This window comes from Physeter macrocephalus, chromosome 21 (genome assembly GCF_002837175.3).
Source record: "Physeter macrocephalus isolate SW-GA chromosome 21, ASM283717v5, whole genome shotgun sequence".
In the NCBI taxonomy this organism is placed as follows: Eukaryota; Metazoa; Chordata; class Mammalia; order Artiodactyla; family Physeteridae; genus Physeter; species Physeter macrocephalus.
The window spans coordinates 95973643-95991641 of NC_041234.1; the positions used below are offsets into that span (position 1 = coordinate 95973643).

Consider the following 17999-nt stretch of genomic DNA (forward strand, 5'->3'; position numbering starts at 1 on the left):
TGTCTTTTTTGTTTTGTTTTGGGTTTGGGGTTTTTTATTCTCTCTGTCTCTCTCTGTCTCTCTCTCTCTCTCTGTCTTAGAGACAGGGAGGGAGATCGCTTGGGCGAACCGAGCTTGCAGCCAATGAACCCGCCTTCCAGATTGGTGTGAAGACAGAAGTGAGGTGGGGGGCGGGGAGGGGGTGTGAGAGAGCCTGGAAGCGAGCGAGCGAGAGAGAGAGAGAGAGAGAGAGAGAGAGAGAGAGGGGTGGTGGAGGAGGAGGACACAGAAGTGAGGTGGGGGGCGGGGAGGGGGTGTGAGAGAGCCTGGAAGCGAGCAAGCGAGAGAGAGAGAGAGAGAGAGAGAGAGAGAGAGAGGAGGTGGTGGAGGAGGAGGACCAGTGTGGGGTGTGGAAAGGAAGAGTGAGCGAGAGCAAGTTGAGGGGAGGGGGTGAAAGAGCCGGTGAATTCTTTTTCTTTTTCTATTATTATTTTGAAGACTCCCGAGTTGCGCCCATGCTCTTGTCAGCTTCGTTCTAGGCGTAGCACGGCCAGGCAGAAGAAAATGGGGCAAAGCGTGCTCCGGGCCGTCTTCTTTTTAGTCCTGGGGCTTTTGGGTCATTCTCACGGAGGATTCCCCAACACCATCAGCATAGGTAAGCGCGAGCCAGCCCGCCGGTCGGGCCGGGCTCTCTTGCACCCGAGACCACTGCCCTGGCGTGGCTACTGCGGCCGCGGGTCCCTGTCCTGCATGGCCTGGGAAGGGACGGGGGACGGGGATCGGGCAGGAATCTCAGGAATCTGAGCCTCAGAGAGCTGGCTGGTCCGGGGAGCATCAGGAACCAGAGAGGTGATCTCCTGGGGCTTGGCGGGGTGGGCTGCCGCGTTTTCCGAGCTGAGCGGAGCAGGGGAGGCATGCCAGAGTCTGGGAGGCTGCAGCCGGGCGAAGAGTCACGGCTTTTCGGCTCGCTGCTCTGGACTTTGCCATGGCGTGCGTGCCGCCGCTGGAAGTTGTCCCAGGGTGATGCCGCCTGTCTGGCGGCGCCAGGGCGCGTAACCCGGTCCGGGGCGCCCTGTCCCGCGTCTCCGGGTCCCGGGAGACCGGCCAGCGCTGGGGGAAGCGGAAGCCCACCCTGGATTCCCCCAGACCCGGGCAGCAACCGAGGTCAGTGGCGGATGGGGTAGGAGGCGTGGGTGAGACTAGGAGCTGAGCCAGCGAGCGGCGAAGTCACGCAGACCACGAATTCATGAATTGCCGCTGTGTCTGTCTGGAGCCCGGCTCCCGGGCGCTGGGAGGGAGTTCTCTCGGCTTCTCCCTGGATTTACTAGTCAAGAAGTTAGAATTATTGCCATTACAGAACCAAGCCCCTGTACTGTCATGGGGGAGCGGGGGCCTGTGGGGAACAGGATGGGGCAGCAGGGGGAATGAAATCGTTTTTCTTCCCAACCTTTCCCTTTGCGCCAGGAAAAGATGAACCAGCTTGTGGAGATGGGAGGTAGCGGAGGAAGAGGGGAGAGGAAGCTACCGCCTGAGAAAGAACCAAGTCCCACTCTTGGTTCCATCGTCCTACCCCAAAGCAGCCTCCTCTTCCCTCCTTCCCCTTTCCCCCTTCTCTCCAGCCTCTCCCCCGACTCTTGAGAGGAAAACTAGGTTTCTCTTGGCCAAAATTTGAGTTCACAAGAGTCTTCAAAGACACACAGGTTGAAAATCAATCATGATCATATGCACCGGGTACCACTGAGAGGTTATCGCCTATCTGTAGCTCCCCAATTTCTAACCGCTCCTGGGGGGGGGGGACACAAGCCAAATCTTGGTTCCCTTTGCTTATAGGTGGACTTTTCATGAGAAACACGGTGCAGGAGCACAGCGCTTTCCGCTTTGCTGTGCAGTTATACAACACCAACCAGAACACCACCGAGAAGCCCTTCCATTTGAATTACCACGTAGATCACTTGGATTCTTCCAATAGTTTTTCTGTGACTAATGCTTGTAAGTAGATCTGCTTTTCCTCCTTTTGGGACCTGGGTACCTCATTTGCATTTTGCTTGTGGGACTTGGGGTCTGCTAAGTGCTGGGGCGGCGATTGCCTTAGTAGACATTTTAGGGGCTCTAGTCAATCCAGGTTTCATGTGACATAAATCAACTCCAGAGGATCCTGCTGAGGGAGGGACTTAAGGCAAGTACACAAAACTCTGTCGTGAATAATGTTTCATGCAAAAGTTTCATTTTCCTCCCTGCTAAACTGGCGCTCCCTCCCCCGCAACCCCGTCCCTTTTTTTTTCCTTTGGCTGGAAAAAAAAAAAGAGAGAGAGAGAGAAAAAATAGCATGGTTGTTCAGGGAAATTTCTTCAGATGAGATTAAAGAAAGAAGCCTCTTGATTGAGTCAATTCAGGTTGTGCATTACTTGACCGTTAAAGCTAGCACCTGGCTGTAGGAATGAGCTGAATTTGACAATCGCTTAATATATAGGAGCCAAAAATGAGAAATTCTGCAAACAAGTGACCTTGAGGGACAGATCAGGCTCGGTTCCCTGGCCTCTTTCTGTCCTAGAATATCACCTTTCTTACCGAGAGAGCTCTGATAGGAACTGATAAGACCACAAACTGATTACAGGTGATGAACGCCTGGCAAACTGAGGGGAAGGGAGGAAGCGCTCAGGTGACTCTTTGGAAAGCTACTTCTGTTCTGTCTCCCCTAGTGTTGTTCAACTCCCCCCTACCCGCCATTGTTAAGGACAACACAGTTCTTAACTTAGAGCAAAAGGTGGAAGGCGGAGGCTTGCAGCAGGAAAACCTGAATACCAAAAGGGAAGAATTTCATCAGCCCCCAAAGCAGTTTCTGAGACAGCTAGTTGTGCCCTGTGATTGTTCCTGTGGAAAGGGGACATTTCATTTTGAGAAGTAAAACCACGGGAACCTAGATGACTAATAGCCTGTTGGACACAGGTTTTTCTTGAATGCTTTATGAGAAAGACTGATAATTCTTCATCTGAGCTTATTTCATGAAAAGTTTCCCAACAGTGAGGGTGAGGATGGCAAAAATATGTTTTGCTTTTATGGCTGGTGTAGTTGGGAATTTTTGATTTTCTTTCAGGAGAGAAATGATGTTTGTATTTGGTCGGGTGAAACTTTGTATATGACTTTCTTCAAATTCTTCTGCCTCAAAGGATATGTGATTTCCAAAAATTGTTGAAAGGGTCTCCAAGGGCACAGCTTCCTTGGATTTGAAGACGTAGGTCAAGGGGATGGAGGTGAATTACTTTGCAAGAAATTGTGACAGTTATCAGCTTTAAGAAAATTTTAGCTGAAGGTACAGATCCTTATATGAACATGTTCTGAGGTACTCTGTATTTGACATTCTTTGGCTTTCCGACATTGACAAAAATAGGAGCTTATTAACTCCAGCTAAGTGTGAAAGTTACAAAATGTCTGTCTATACTTTGCATCTGATTTTGGTAATCCCAGCCTGTATTTTACAACACACATCTGACTCTTAATCCTGCAGCCCTGAGATCTTGTCAAGAGGCCGAATTCCAGAGGCAGCTAGCTTCCTAAATATCAGTTAGAACAGATTTAAAACCAAATACATGAAACTACCCAGATTAATTATTATTAATAATGAATAATGTTTATTTCAACTCACTTTAGTGTCTTTCCACTGATGTTGACTGAGATAAGAGTGCTAATTGACTTCTCAGGAATGATTAATTTCCAGGGTTTTTGGTCTTGCTGTTTATGGTCAAATCAGATTGACCCTAGCCAGCCCAGGGCCATCAGAACGCTACTCAAGGAGCAATCAGGAAATGATCCTTGCCGTGTGAAAAGCTCAGGTTTAAGAACAGGCACTAAGTCATCTGTATTGGTGTTGAGTTGCCTTAATGCCTTACCTCTCAGGGCAATAAAGGGACAACCATGAAAGGAAAGGAAATTCATCAACGCCCCTGCCCGCCACCGCTGTAAGTCCACAACACTTTATCTTACAAGCTTATAAGGCTGGGTTATGGCTGGGGGCTTGAAAGTGTGGCATGAGGGGTGTGGCTTACTGGGCAACAGGAAAGACAAAACAAAAAGGAGACCTTGCCCTTGGTTATGCCAAATACACACATAGGCACACACTGACTCACACGGGAGAGATTTCCAGAAACCAGTGATGTGTACCCAGCTGCCTGTTGCACACTCAGACTTTACAGCTCAGAAGACAGAGGAGGAAAGCTGTCATCTTCTCCAGTCCCTGAAACAGTCCTCTCTGAATGTCACAATCATTGAATGGAGGCCAGATCTCAAAGGTGTCTCCTGGCAGCTGCTGCCTACAATCTTAGTATGAGAAAGATGACTAGTCCAACCACCGTCTGATAGTCTTTGAATGCAGAAAACAATCATTTCATGGGGCCAGGGAAGCCCTGCAGGTGTATCTCATTTCTTTCCCTGGCCTTGAGAGTTCTTTTTCTCATGGAAGTGAAGATCACATATCACAGATGTCGGCACACAATACTAGTTCAGCGCTGGAGCCTGGCAGGTGACCCCTGGTTCCATTCTTACAATTGATTGCACTATTGCACAGAGAAAAAAAAAAACAAACCCTGGATCCTCTGGCCTGCCCCTCCCTGGAGACCTAGGGAGAATTTGAGAAAACCCCAGGTGAGTCCAAACCTGCTTGCCCACCTCTCCTGTCTGCTTCGATATGGAATAGAATGGCAAAAATTAAAGAAACTTTCCCCTTTTCCCATTCAAAACTCCTAGTTTCAGGTTCCCCTAACACTAGAATTGATCTCTTTCCATGATCTTTCCTGCACCCTCAATCTTGCGGCAGACACACACTTTTGAGGACACAGGTATGCAGGTAAACAAATATGCCAAAAATAAACAAACGGTAATGCCTTCTGTATGTGTCCCTGCTCTCTGCTCTCCCTCTGCATCCCCTCCCCCAATGTATTCAGAGAGATTCCTTGCAATGAATCCCAGGCAGCAGTTATTTAAAGACTCTTCTTCACCAGCAACCAATTCTTTTCTGCACAACCCCCAAGAGGTTCGCTTAAGACAGACTCCGACTTCAATCCGCATCTTAAGAGGCCAATAAAAGCATCTCTGGCTTTGAAAGGTGGTTCATTTGGGATCTCAGCTCAGAGGTGAATTGAAGTTTATCGAAGAGACTCAGCTGATTTGGAGCACATGTTCTTATTTCGTAGGGATTAACTGAGTTTGCTGCTTTACTTTTCAATGTGGCTAGGTAGCCCCAGAAAGAAGCACGGTGTGAATATTATGATTTCAGGATACATGCATTCATACACGCACACACAGGCACCCATACACCCATAATCAGTATTTATGAAAAGCGGTGTTACACACGTTTTAAGTTGTATACACGTCTGTTCTCTAAAAACCAGATTTGATCATCGTAGGGCTTTGGGGAATGTGGCAACACCAAGGGACTGCTGAGTCCCATTGGTGTGGCTTTGCTCCCCTGGTTCCTCAGGAAATGCCTCCGATTCCCTTGAAGTCCCCTCCTGTGTCTTTCTACTGTGCACTTGTAGTGCACTCCACACTACATCACCCCAGCCTCTGCAGTGTCAGCTCATTAGCACACAGATCTCATATTCCCTCTCTGCACTGTCATTGCAAAAATTGCTGTTGTACACCTTTACAGCCAACAAATGTGCTTGTGGATTACGCGCTGTTTGCAAGAAGCAAGGAAAAGGCAAATGTAACCTTAAAGGTTATTCACCACGGAATTGTGCTCTTAACGCATGGGCTTAAGTAAAATCTGTTGATGGAGGGACGGAGAGTGGGACTTAGGAGCGCAGGCTCTAACGGAGCCCCAGGCAAAATCCCTTTTGCTGGCGAAATGTAACTCATCAGCTGCAAATTTTTATTCCATTCATTTTTTTTCAAGCTATTTGAAATATACCTGCTACCTGAGAGCACGCTCCTTTTATAACTGAGCGCGTTTCGCTACCAAGTAAGTGTCCTTAGCTGAGACAGGTTTCCCTCTCTTGCCCACAGAGTCACAATTTAAATTATCTGATTATTCTAACTGCCAGGATCCATTTAACTGTTTGAGTCCATCTGGGAAAGAAATGTCTCCCCTGATCCTATCCTCTGCTCTTTGGTGGGTTTTGTTTGTTCTTTTCATGTAATCTTTGGAAGCAGGGTGAAGACCCACAGTATCACGGCTCCTGCCTTCAAACAGATCTTCACACACTAACCAATGTCAATAGCTCCAGCTCCACCTCCCAAACCCCAACTCCCCCATCTTTGTGCCTTTGCCGCTCTCCCTCTCTCTCCTGGCCAGTCTTCCATAAGCTCACTGGCTTAGCTCACTTCTCAGCCCCTCTGGCCAGCTGGCTTAGACTACTGAAGCACGAAGAGGTCGCCAAAGATTTAAGTCACCTTCTCACAAGGTTTACTATGGGTTTTTTTTTTTTTTAATCTATTTTTTACGTGGCGAGGAGGGAGGAAGGTGATGCTGTTCATTTGGGCCATAAAAATAGATGGCAATCAGCAGGCTGTAAAGGTGAGCTGCCAGCAAAGTGTATCACCTCCCCTAGAAGGTGGCTTCCTGGTGATCTACTAAGGGGGGGGTGGGGGGGCGGCAGGAAGGGTCTGAGGGGAAGGAACAAAGAAAACTACTTGGTTCTCCATCTACGCCTACTGCAAAATGAGCCACGGTTTTTCTTCCTCTCAGCAATTTTAACTTTTTTCCTTAAAATGTGACTCGTTTCTCACATCCCCCACTTCTGCCTCTATCCGAGGTCATTTTCTTAATTCTGCAGTTCCCTCCCTACTTGCCAAGACTGAATGAGAATAGTGGGAGCTGGTTGAGGTTTCTATTATATGTTTTTGGCTCCTGGTATATTTTTAAATTTCATTATTATGGGTAGTCAGAGGTGATTGGCTGGTTTCATTTTAACAGACTGAAAAATAAACGAAGCTTCTGAGGCATCGTTATTAGTCTTCCTTTGTGGCTGACAGATTTGTCATTTTTCTACAACTGGCTAAAGGATGAAGAGACAGCATGGATTTTAGGAGAGGGCCAGAATTTTAGAAGGTAGAATTCATACCTTCAGGGGAGGAGGATAAACATGCTAATTCAGATGATTTAATTTTTAACTCCTTAGATTGAGACAGGAAATATATTTGAAGGACCTTTCAGAAAACTCTTCATCTTCTCGAAGGTCAGGGAAATTATCTACATACTTTACCTGGCCCATTAAAAAAAAAATCAAGTTTTGACTTTGTTCCTTTGGCTTTGATACTTTGGGTCTAATTAGATGACACGTCCACAGGAGGGTGCAATTCAAACCCCAGGTGGGGGGCTCCGGGCATTTTTCACCAGGAGTGTGGGAGTTGTGCAGACACAGAGGCAAGTCCCTCCCTGCTGGGGAAATGTCTGGGCTTCAGTCAGAGAGTGACAAATAGCCTCAGCCTGTGCGTGGGGTGAGCCTTGAGCCAGGGCAGCAGTCCCCGGAAGGGGTCGGTACTTGGCAAAAGGTTAACATGGACAGAATTTGTCCTCTTCTCACTTCTACCTCTTCTCTCACCATCGTTTTCCCCTCCTGCTCTGCCTGCCCAGCCCAGGCCCTTTTGCTGGTGTCCAACTGGCCTGGGATCCTGGTATCCCACCCACAATAAACTGACCCAGGGACTGTTTCCTGCTCTGGACTTTTCCAGACCGAATGCCCTTTCTCCATCAGAATATCTCTGTCCTTAGTCCATCCTCCTCAGGGCCTTTACTCTCCTTTGAGGGTGATGGCTTATTCATCTAATATAAGAATCTTGCTGAAAGTGGCTGACAAGGGGTTAATATACCTGACTTGGGAGTGTTTGCTTTAAAACCAGGGACTATGGGAACCATAATGCCTCAATTCCAAGGAAAGATACTCAAATGGGGGTGTTTCTGGACATGAGGTGCAGAGTAGCTGTTCACTCTACCCAAACCAGAGATCAGCTGCCCCTGGTCAGGGAACACCTCTATAGGTCAAAGTCAAAAGGTCCCTGCGTGTGGTAGGTTTGGTGTAAGTACACCCAAGGCATAGGGGAGGTACAGCTTCACCATGTTGAACTTAAAAGTCTTTGTGGTAATTTGGGAATCAACCAAAGGTCATAGGGGTTCATTTTATTAAAGAAGTAAATATATACAGCTTTTTGTAGGTTAATCATGCCTCAATAAAGTGGTTCTTTAAAAAGTGTGAACTTTTTGTATGTACTACCAAAAAACAAACCAAAAAAGAGGCTGCTGGAGAGTCTGAAGGTGCCTATGTGGGCACTGGCAGGGGATGCACTGGCATGGAAAGGAGGTCGTAAGAGGGGAGAAAGGTGGTGACGAAGCTGGGCCTCAGACTGAAAGCTCTCTTTCCCTGGGATGGCACATAGAATGCAGTGATTATGAGGCAGTATCTACCTCTGGAGGGACTTGGAAGCCTAGCCGAGCAGTGTCTCCGCCCCACTCCCTCCATCCCTCCCTCTCCTTTTCTCAAGTGTACACTCTGGCTTCCCCCCCAGTGGAAAGAGGCAGAATACAGTTAAGTCCCCTACATACGAACCTTCAAGTGGCAAACTTTCAAAGATGCGAACATATTATAAATCTACTACAGTACGGTACTATAGAGGCGATTATGTTAGTTGGGTACCTAGGCTAACTTTGTTGGACTTAGGAACAAGTTGGACTTGTGAATGCGCTTACAGCTCTCTGTCTGGACTTCCCTTCTCCTCAGTTCCTAACTACCACTGGCTTCTTTAGCACTTGCCCTCAACATGACCATCATTTGTCCTTACTTGGAAGGGGGCATGGGGTTAAGGATGAGGAAAGGAAACACAGCTGGTCATGACCCCTTAACCCTACGGGGCACAATTCAGCCTAGAACAGCACTTCTTTCATGTGTACACCAGTGACCTGGGGATCTTGTTAAAATGAAGATTCTGATTCAATAGGACTAAAGCGTCCTTGCGGTTCTCGCAAGCTCCCAGGTGACGCCAATACTGCTGGTACTCAAACCACTCTTTGCAGGGAGACTGTGATTACCAAAGAAAAAGTCTCTCTCCCAGACAAGCTCTTACCCACATGCCTTTCAAAGAAAGCTCTATATGAGACACATCTGGCTCAGTCTGCCTCAGCGATGTCCCTGTCATACTCCTAACCACCCTGTGTTCGTTTCAGCCATGTCTGTAGGTGTCTGATGAGAGCATCGACTTAGAGCTGCTTTTCGTAGGGAATTGGAATGGAGACTGGAAGGCAGGCTGAGAGAGGAGGTAGCTCATGAGCCAGGCTGACAGTATCTTGGCTTCTTGCCACACTCCAAAGCGTCCCTTTTAGAAACAACCTGCCCAAGAGAGCTACGGTTGGCGTGCAGTTCCAACTGCCTTTCCACTTTGCTTCTCTGGGTCAAGGCATGCTCCTCAGCTGTCTGACTCCCCTTCAACAGGGTTAGAAACATGTACAACACGACCCGAATTCTGTCTGGTTCCCTAAGAACCTGAAAAATTGACTCCATTTTCCAGGCCAGTGCCAGGCACTCATTGAGAGCTAGAGGGGAGGGAGGGGAAGTGGTGTCACTTTCTAACACATCTGAGCTGAGGACTGCTCCAGGGTAGCCATTGAAAGCTTACCCAGTGTCCTGTGAGGACTGCCAAATGGCACCCTATTACCCCGGATATTGCCCCCCAACAGCCTGCCATTAGTCTGAAATTCCACAAATTCATTTGTTTGTGTTACGGCACCAAAGACCTGTGCTAAAATGCAAGCATGCTATCTCTGGAAGGGGATGAGTTAACTCCTTATCAGCCATTACTATTTCGACCAGAATTCTTTGTTGAGATTACCACCTGTTACCCTGCAGGATCCTCAGAGGAGGTTTTGCAAGACGGGTAAGTGACCCACAACAAGGGACCAGCCCAAGAGAGTGGGGCGCCAGATGGATGGTGGGCATTCAGGGGACAGTGGGGGACTCTTGGAGATGAGGAAGAGTCCCTCAAATACACTTCACCCGGTTTGCAACATTTGATCTTCTCCATAGATAAAATCTGGTAGTTTATTCGCTAAGATTTTAGTTGCTTTTAACCCTCCGAGTCACAAGTTTCCGATGGTAGTGGGCTTGCTGCCTCTTCCGTGCATGGTTCTTTGTTGCAACAGATGATCTCAGTCTCTGGATTCCCCATAATTACTGTGGGATATTTTCAGAAGTATAATCAGTTTGTGATGAGGGGGGGGGTGGTGAGGATTCTTTTTAACCTTTTAAAAAATGTTGCCATCAAAAATAGTCCCCTTTCAGTTATCTGTGATTGACCAATCTACCTTGCCAATTACTCATTGCAGTCAGGGCCCTCATCCTTGCTGCTACCCAGAAAGGGATCTGGCTACCAGTAATGGATGAGACAGGAAGAGATGCAGGACCCAGCCCACAGAGGAATCACTGCGTGGATGTGGGTGTGGGTTTCTGTATGGATGAACACCTTTGTAAATTTAAGGTAGAAAGGCCACCAACATCCACATTCAGCCAGAACCTGTCATAGATTCTCAAATATTCTTATACCTCATTGCTATTTCCAAGGCTACTTGGTTATTTTAAAACAGTTTTTCTTGAATTAGACCACTTGCAGCAGAATCACCAGAGATGCTTTTTAAACATATGAATTCCTAGGTTACACTCCAGACATATTAAATCAGAAAATATAAGGACAGGCCTTTTTGACAAGCTCTGTGGGTGATTCTAATGCACACACGATTTGGGAATCACTAGTTTAATTAGCCCTGGTAGTGCAAACAGAGATATATAGATTCATAGTGAATATTTGTTGAGCGCCCACTAAGCACCAGGCATTGTACCAGGCACTTTCACACACGTTACTTCTGCAAGTAAGTGAGGTGCTATCAGCCCACGCGAGCATTAGTGAGTTTGGCTTTCAGATTGAAAATCCAAGACTTGAAAGAACTAAGAGATTAACCTCAAGTCACAGTCTCTGAGGTAAACAAAGCAAAAATGTTCTTTGAGATGGTAAGTAGAGACAAGGAAATGATTTGCATTTTGACAATGCTTCTTCCCTTCTTTGCTTGTTAGCTAATGACTGGTCCTTAGCCATGCTACAAACTAGATGTCATGTCAAATGCCAACCCATTCGTTAAAAATAGATGCACTGCAATCAGTTTATATAGCATTCATTGTGCCATCCTTGCTATCAACAAATTTAACAGTAGGGCTGAGATAATAACTACCATTCGCTGAACCTATGCCACATGGAAGACACTGCACTAAGCATGGTACATGCCTTATCTCATGGAGTAATCACGACATTGCTAGAAAGGAGCTACTCTCATCCCCATTTGATAAAAGAGGAATCAGAGGTGGTTCAAAATATATATAAGCAACTAGCTCAAGGTCACACCGCTAGCTAATTAGTGGAGTCAGGGTTCTACCTGAGATCTTCCTGTCTCTAGAGTCCGGACTCAATTTCAGCTGCGGCTGAAATCACAGACGATGACAGAGGCCAGCTGGATCACATAAATATGGAAATTGGGCAGGTACGGAGTGGCGGGGCCTGTGGCAATCTGGAGACTCCAGGTCGCTGCCTGAATACATTCAAATGCAATGTTGTAAACCACCGTGGGACAAACAAAACATCTGCAAGAGGACTTGGGGTGGTAGGAGGTGGAAGGTGCAAGTTTCGGACCTCTTCACCACACCGTCCACCTCCCTCTGGCAGCTAAGTTACTGGCTGAGGGAAGCTCTATTAACTGAAAAAAACAAAGAGAAAAATCTCTGCTTAGTAAAAATCCTATTTTGACTTTTTCTTCTTTGTGTTCCATCAAGGTACCTCAATATGGCAGAACTTTCCCTCCTTTGTCCTTTTGGCCTTACATGCCTACACTGTATATCCAGTGGCCTTTCACGGTTGAGTGCCAGCTCAACTCTAATCTTCTCCCAGGCAATGCTGAGGCCTGCAGCAAGGTCAGAACGCTGGCACAGAGTCATTAGCAAGTGCTCGGCAGGCCAAAAGAGGTACTTCTGGACGGTGCTATGGGGGAAACGGCTTAGATTCTGGTACATGCAAATCCCAGGTCACAACTGGGAGGCTGCTGAGTCAAGTAAGGCTCTGTCAACATTCACCCAGGGTAGGAGCCCCCCCCATACCCCCCCGGGACAGAGGCTCACCAACTTTAGACAGGGGTCCAAAATAGAGATGTATAGTTAGTTGCTTGGAGTTGTAAACTGACCTGAGCCAACTGGTCATTCACAACCGTTAGGTATATTTCATTGGATACCAATAGCCAGTCACTGTTAGAGTGAGGGCTATAGGTCTTCTCCCCATAACCTCACTACCAGGTGTAAAAGTAACTACAAAATTCATACAAAATTCTTTTTCTCATTAAAATAATGGCGAGCAGGCATAAAAATAATCGGACAGCCTGTCCTCTAGGCTCAGTCAAGTCCAGCTCCCTTTCCTTTTAGGTGCGCCAACAGCACCTTGCACGAAGGTTCACTTGAGGCAGACAAAACAATACCCTAGTGGCAGGACGCAGCTAACCAAGAATCCTCATCAGTGGCTGCCCACAGGACTATTTACAAATTAAGTCTAGGGTACCGTTCCAAGGGATAACACTATAGAGCTTGTTAGACCCTTATATCTTCTTTCTGCTAGTTTGGGAACACCTCTACCATATGTCTAGCCAACCCACATATGTTAAACGCTACTGATTTCACCAATGAGAAACTGAATGTTAATTAACAAAGTCTCTGGTGTCCATTGAAGATAAAGATACGTGAAGTGCTTGTGGAACCACTTCTTGATTAGAATTATTAAATGCCAGATAACCACTCCTGCACTTTGTACTTCCCAATAAGGGTAACTGAGACCACCCCAAGGCTGTTGATTCAGACCAAATAACCCACATATATACCACACAAGTTACGTTGAAGTCTTGTGAAATCATTTACAGAAAATATAGCATTTGAGATACCATGTTTCTTAGGGCCTTGGGAAGCAGTTAAAACTGCGGGGGGTGGGGTATGGGGTAGAGTGGAATGATCAATGGAGCAAGCATTAGGAGATCTGGGTTCCAGTCTCAACTCTGCCACCCACTGCCTGGGTGACCTTGGACAAGCCACTCCGTTCTCTGGTTCTACTTTTTATCATTTCTAAAATGAGGACATTCATCTGGCTGATCTCTGAGGAGGCTGCCATTTTTTACATCCCATCATTCACTCTTGTCCAAATCCTACCACCTCCGTTTCTAGTACCAGTCTCACTTCATTGCTTACTGAGGAAAGACCATCCAAAGTGAAGCCCCTCAGATTCTTCTACTACATCTAGAAACTTCTCATCATATTCATCTATTCTCTGCCTTTATAAGACTGTGATGAAACTACTGAATCCTTGAAACCAATGGACAGCACCTCCAGCCAGTTGTGGCTTATTCTTGCTTGCATCCTAGCCCTTCCACTTACTAGACGTGGAACCTTGGGGCAAGTTACTTAACTTGATTGTGCCTGATTTCCCACTTATAAAGTGGGGATAATAATAATCCTCACCTCAGAGGGTTATTGAGAGTTTTAAATGAGATAATTCGCAAATCCACATAAAGTACTTAGAGTAATGCCCGGCACATATTGGATATTATTGTTATCAACATAATCATTAGTTTAAAATCCTTTGAGCTTTCTGTCCTAAAAACAGAAACGTAGTTTCATTTGAAAAGTTAAATCTCTTGTCACTTTACAGACCAGATTTCCTTCCTGAGTAGCTGCCCTCTGAGGCTTTTTACAGTTCTCAGCTCTGCCCCAAACCCGAGATTATTTTCTTCTGCCAAGAAAGGCATCATGGCACACCTTCAGATCAGCAGCCCACCACCGTGACCCCCTACACCTCTCACCCCTGCATCCAAATTTGCCCACCCAGTTTGCCTCTCGTGAGCGACAGCTATTCAGATGTTCTGTGATCAAAAACTCGGAGATGCATTTTTCTGCGTAATGGAAGGGCTACGGGTCCAAGGGAAGACTTAGAGTCTTCTTTCCCCAATAGACTCTTCATCTCTAGTCCCGTCTGCTGTTAATCACACAATGAATCATCCTTTGTGTTCTTTTGTGACAATCCATTATCCAAACAGTACACAAGTAGTCCCCCTGACTTCTGAAAGGCTCAGGAGGCATCCACACGTCCTCTGACAGTTGATTCAGGAGAAAAAACCCTTGGGCCAAGCACCCAGTGGACTGGCTCTGCAGCAAGGCCCTGGAGCTTCTCTTAGAAATGGAGCTGCCCACGGAGGGACACAAGGAAGAGCAGCAAGGAACTGCTCAGGGCCTCCCCAGAGGAAGCGCCTTCATTTCCTTGGGCATTAGTGAGATTTCTCCATGGGTCCTGGAGTCAAGAGCCCCCAGGGAGCTGAGGGTTGAGGCACTTCATACGGCCCATTCTCCTCTAGAGCGAGCACTGCCCTGGCACATACGCATGGCATACATCTTCCCCCGGGCCTTCCCATTTCCTGGTGACACTCAGCATTGGACAGTCACTTTAGTATCTTGCCATGCAGATGACGACAACTCAATGGCAATCCACTTCTGACACATCTCTGGGTCTAGTCCCCCCCTTTGACTAAATATCACAGCCTCCTACAATAGTTCGATCCACTTTGTGCAAGAGTTACTAAGAGTGTCCTTTGATCTCCTGGTTTCTGTCAGTCCGAACTCTTACTGTCCCCGGTTCTTCCCTCTACTGCCCGTAGGTCTGTAGAATATAAGGAGAAGTTGAGAACAATGAGGAGAGCTGAGCTCTCTCCTGGGTAAAGAGAGCTGGAGCTGCCCAGCTCTTTAGATACTCACTCCTGGCCCTTGGGTTTGGCACCTAACTCTCTGGAGCAAGGTGTTGCTGTTTGACCCTTGCCTAGTAGAAGGCTGTTTCTCCTACCTAGTTTGGGAGCAATCAGAGGGCAAGGAATGGCTCTAAACTGGACTGTCTGCGTTTGAATCTTGGCTCTGTCGCTTACTAGCTATGTGACCTTGGGCAAATCACTTAACTTCTGTAAGCCTCAGTTTCCTCATTTGTGAAATGAAGGTGATTATAATAGTAACTACCTTATAAAGTTGTTGGGACGATTACATGAGATTATCCATGTCAAATATTTACCATGATGCCTGGCGTATAGTAAGTGTTCAATAAACGGTAGCTATTATTAACACAGAGTACTGAGGTGGTTGGTAAGTGGAAGAAAGGAATAGACTTCATCAAAACCAAACTGAACAATAGATTCTTCCCATCTATGGCCATCCCTAAAGCCCTGAAAACTAATTTTTACCCTCTGAGTCTGTAGCTGGAGCCAGGCCAGATGGGGTTATCTTTGAGTACTCACAGTGCTGCCTCAGGAATAAAGGATTCGCTTTGGGGCAAAGTAAAGCAGAAAGAAACAATTGACTTGATGCCCAAAAAAGCCAGAGAATACACACCACTATGTTTAATCATGCCGTCACTGAGTGAAATTGTCTAGAAAGACACGATCTCTTCCATTTTTTTTTTATCTGAACAAGATAGGCTTGGGATAAAGCAACGTGGATATGATAACCTTGGCACTTGCTGGCTGGAAGGAAAGAACAACCTTTTTTCGACTGTAAAGTCTATTTTAATGTGTTTGAAAGTGGGAGAGTGGAACAGTGGATCCTGGAATCTTCACTTAGACAAGGAAAAATGTGAGGCCAGTTGAGCTCTCCCAGCCATGATTTTTCTGAGTTCTCTTAATTAAGGATGCTATACGGATGGTAGTTTAGAGCATATCAATTTGAGTGGATGGATTTTCTTCTTTTGATATTGCTTGCCTAAGTCAGACCAAAAATAGCATAGGAAGGAGATATGCAAAAGGTTAAAAGAGAAATTTTGCTAATGTGATTTTCCAGCATTTCAGTCTCTATTCTCTCCAGAGCAGAGGTTAAGTGCTCTCCTCCCTAAGCACAGACTCACTAGTAAGGATCCTGCTGAGGACCACTAGGCAATGCAGTCTTTTTCTTGCCCTCTCCTCTGTATGCTGGCCTGATCTACCAGCATGCTGTCTCCAGCAGGCCCAAACCTGGGTGATGACCCAAAGCATTTTTTTTTCCTTCATCTCCCAGGGTGCCCTTGCTTCACCTGCATCACCTTCTCTTCTCATTTCCTATCTAAGCCCGCTGCTAGGTTGCCTCATGGGATCACTGACTTTTTTTCTCTCAGGTGAGGAAACTAAGGAACAGAGAGGCTAGACAACTTGCCCAAGGTCACACAGCCAGTAAATGGCTGAGCTGAGATTATGATGCAGGCCATCTAACTCTTGGCACTTCTCTAAGATGTCTTCCCAACATAATCCTTCTTCTTTTAACTTTCACTGCTACATAATGATGTTATATATGAAAATAATGTCAGTCCTGTCTTTTTTAAATAGGTGGCAGAGAGGAAGAATAAATTCACAGCAAGTGAATTGGAAACGCAGTAAAGCATGAGTTTCAGGGACCACAGTTAATGGTATCTTCCGTTTAGTGCCTCCAACGTTAACCTGTCATTTTCCCATCCTCTGATTTATAGTCAGGATGAGCAAAACAAACTCTTGAAATCCTGTTATAGATCACAGACTATTGGAGATAGATCAAGCAGCTCTAGTCCAACTAGCTCATTTTGTGGATGAGGAAAGTGAGGCCAAGAAAGGAGAAGAGGTTCGCCAAAGGTGATGCATCTCCCTAGTGGCAGAAGCAAGATAAGAATCTAGACTGCCAGATTCCCAGAGCAGGGTCTTTGCCACCATAGTTTGTAACAGCAGGTGTTGTACTAAAGCAACACTACAAATTGGATTATGTTACCATTTACTCATATCTTTTTCTTCTCTAATTGTTTCATGTATATAAGTCAGAGTACCTCAACTAGATTTTTAAAACGTAGAACATTTTTTATGATTATAGAAGTTAAAATGAATTCATGCTCATTGTAAAAAAAAAATTCAAAAAACTAAGAAAAATTGTCCAAGTAGAGTAAAAAAATCACCCCAAATTGGGTTTTACCATATGTACAGATTTGTGTCCTGCCTTTTTACTTTATATTACAATAGGGAGCATTTTTCTGGACCTCTTAAATGTTCTTTGAAAATTTGATTTTTTAAATGTCTATAAATTATTGTATCACAGTGTCATTTTATTTTATATATATATATATATATATATATATATGCAATGATTTATATAACCATCACCCAATTTTATGCATTTAGGTGGATTCCAGTTCACTGAGGTTTATAATTATGCCCCAACTTCCTGTCATATCTGTATCCTAGCACGTGTCTGAACATACAGTAAATATTTAATAAATACTTGCTTACTGATTTGTTGCCTTGACATTTCTGGAATGACCATTATTCTTCCAGCAGATTGGGCAACCAAAGTGAGAACTTGACATTCCAACCTCTTTAAGGTACATGTTATATAACTCAAGACAAGCAGTATAGCAATAGTGGTTATGCTCAGAAGTCAGACTCTCTGGGCTCAAATCTTGGATCCATCACTTTCTAGTTGCATAGCCAAGGGTGAGGAGCTTAACCCCTCCAAGCCTCAGTTTTTCTGTCTGACAAATGGGGGAAATGGTAGTGCCCACCTCATGAGGTTGTGGTAAAAATTAAATGAGAAAATATGCGGAAAGTGCTCGGTATTTAATGAACACTCAACAAATATTAGCTGCCATTATTAATATTATATAATATTATATATATTACATTCCTTGTCAAAGGAATAAAGCACCAGACTTGTAGCCAGAATACCGGGCTTCTCGTTCCCTCTCTGCTGTTTTCTGGCCCAAGGACCTTGCATGAGTTCTGTTACTTGTCTAGGTCTCAGTTTCTTCATCTACAAAATGGGAATAATAATACCTGAGCTGTGTACCTTACAGGGATTTTATGAGGATCAAATGAGAGAATGAATGTGAAGGTGCTTTGAAAACTATGAAGTCAAGTATGATTGTTAGATATGTAAAGTAAGATGTGATGTATGGTTGTTGTAGGTAGGACTAGCGATGCAGAAGGTACAGGAGGC

General features: G+C 45.6%; 1 protein-coding gene across 2 annotated transcripts in view; it reads left to right on the forward strand.

Moving 5' to 3' along the window:
- Positions 1–376: 376 nt before the first annotated feature.
- The window catches only part of GRIA3 (glutamate ionotropic receptor AMPA type subunit 3), a 290818-nt gene continuing 273195 nt past the window's right edge, over positions 377–17999 (forward strand). Inside the window, exons 1-2 of one of the 2 annotated variants that reach the window (XM_024128093.3) lie at positions 377–634; positions 1810–1968. In XM_024128093.3, the coding sequence (XP_023983861.1) occupies positions 544–634; positions 1810–1968 (250 nt within the window). In that variant the 5' untranslated portion in view covers positions 377–543. The remainder of the gene's footprint in view (positions 635–1809; positions 1969–17999) is intronic. The other variant, XM_024128094.3, reaches the window with a different exon arrangement.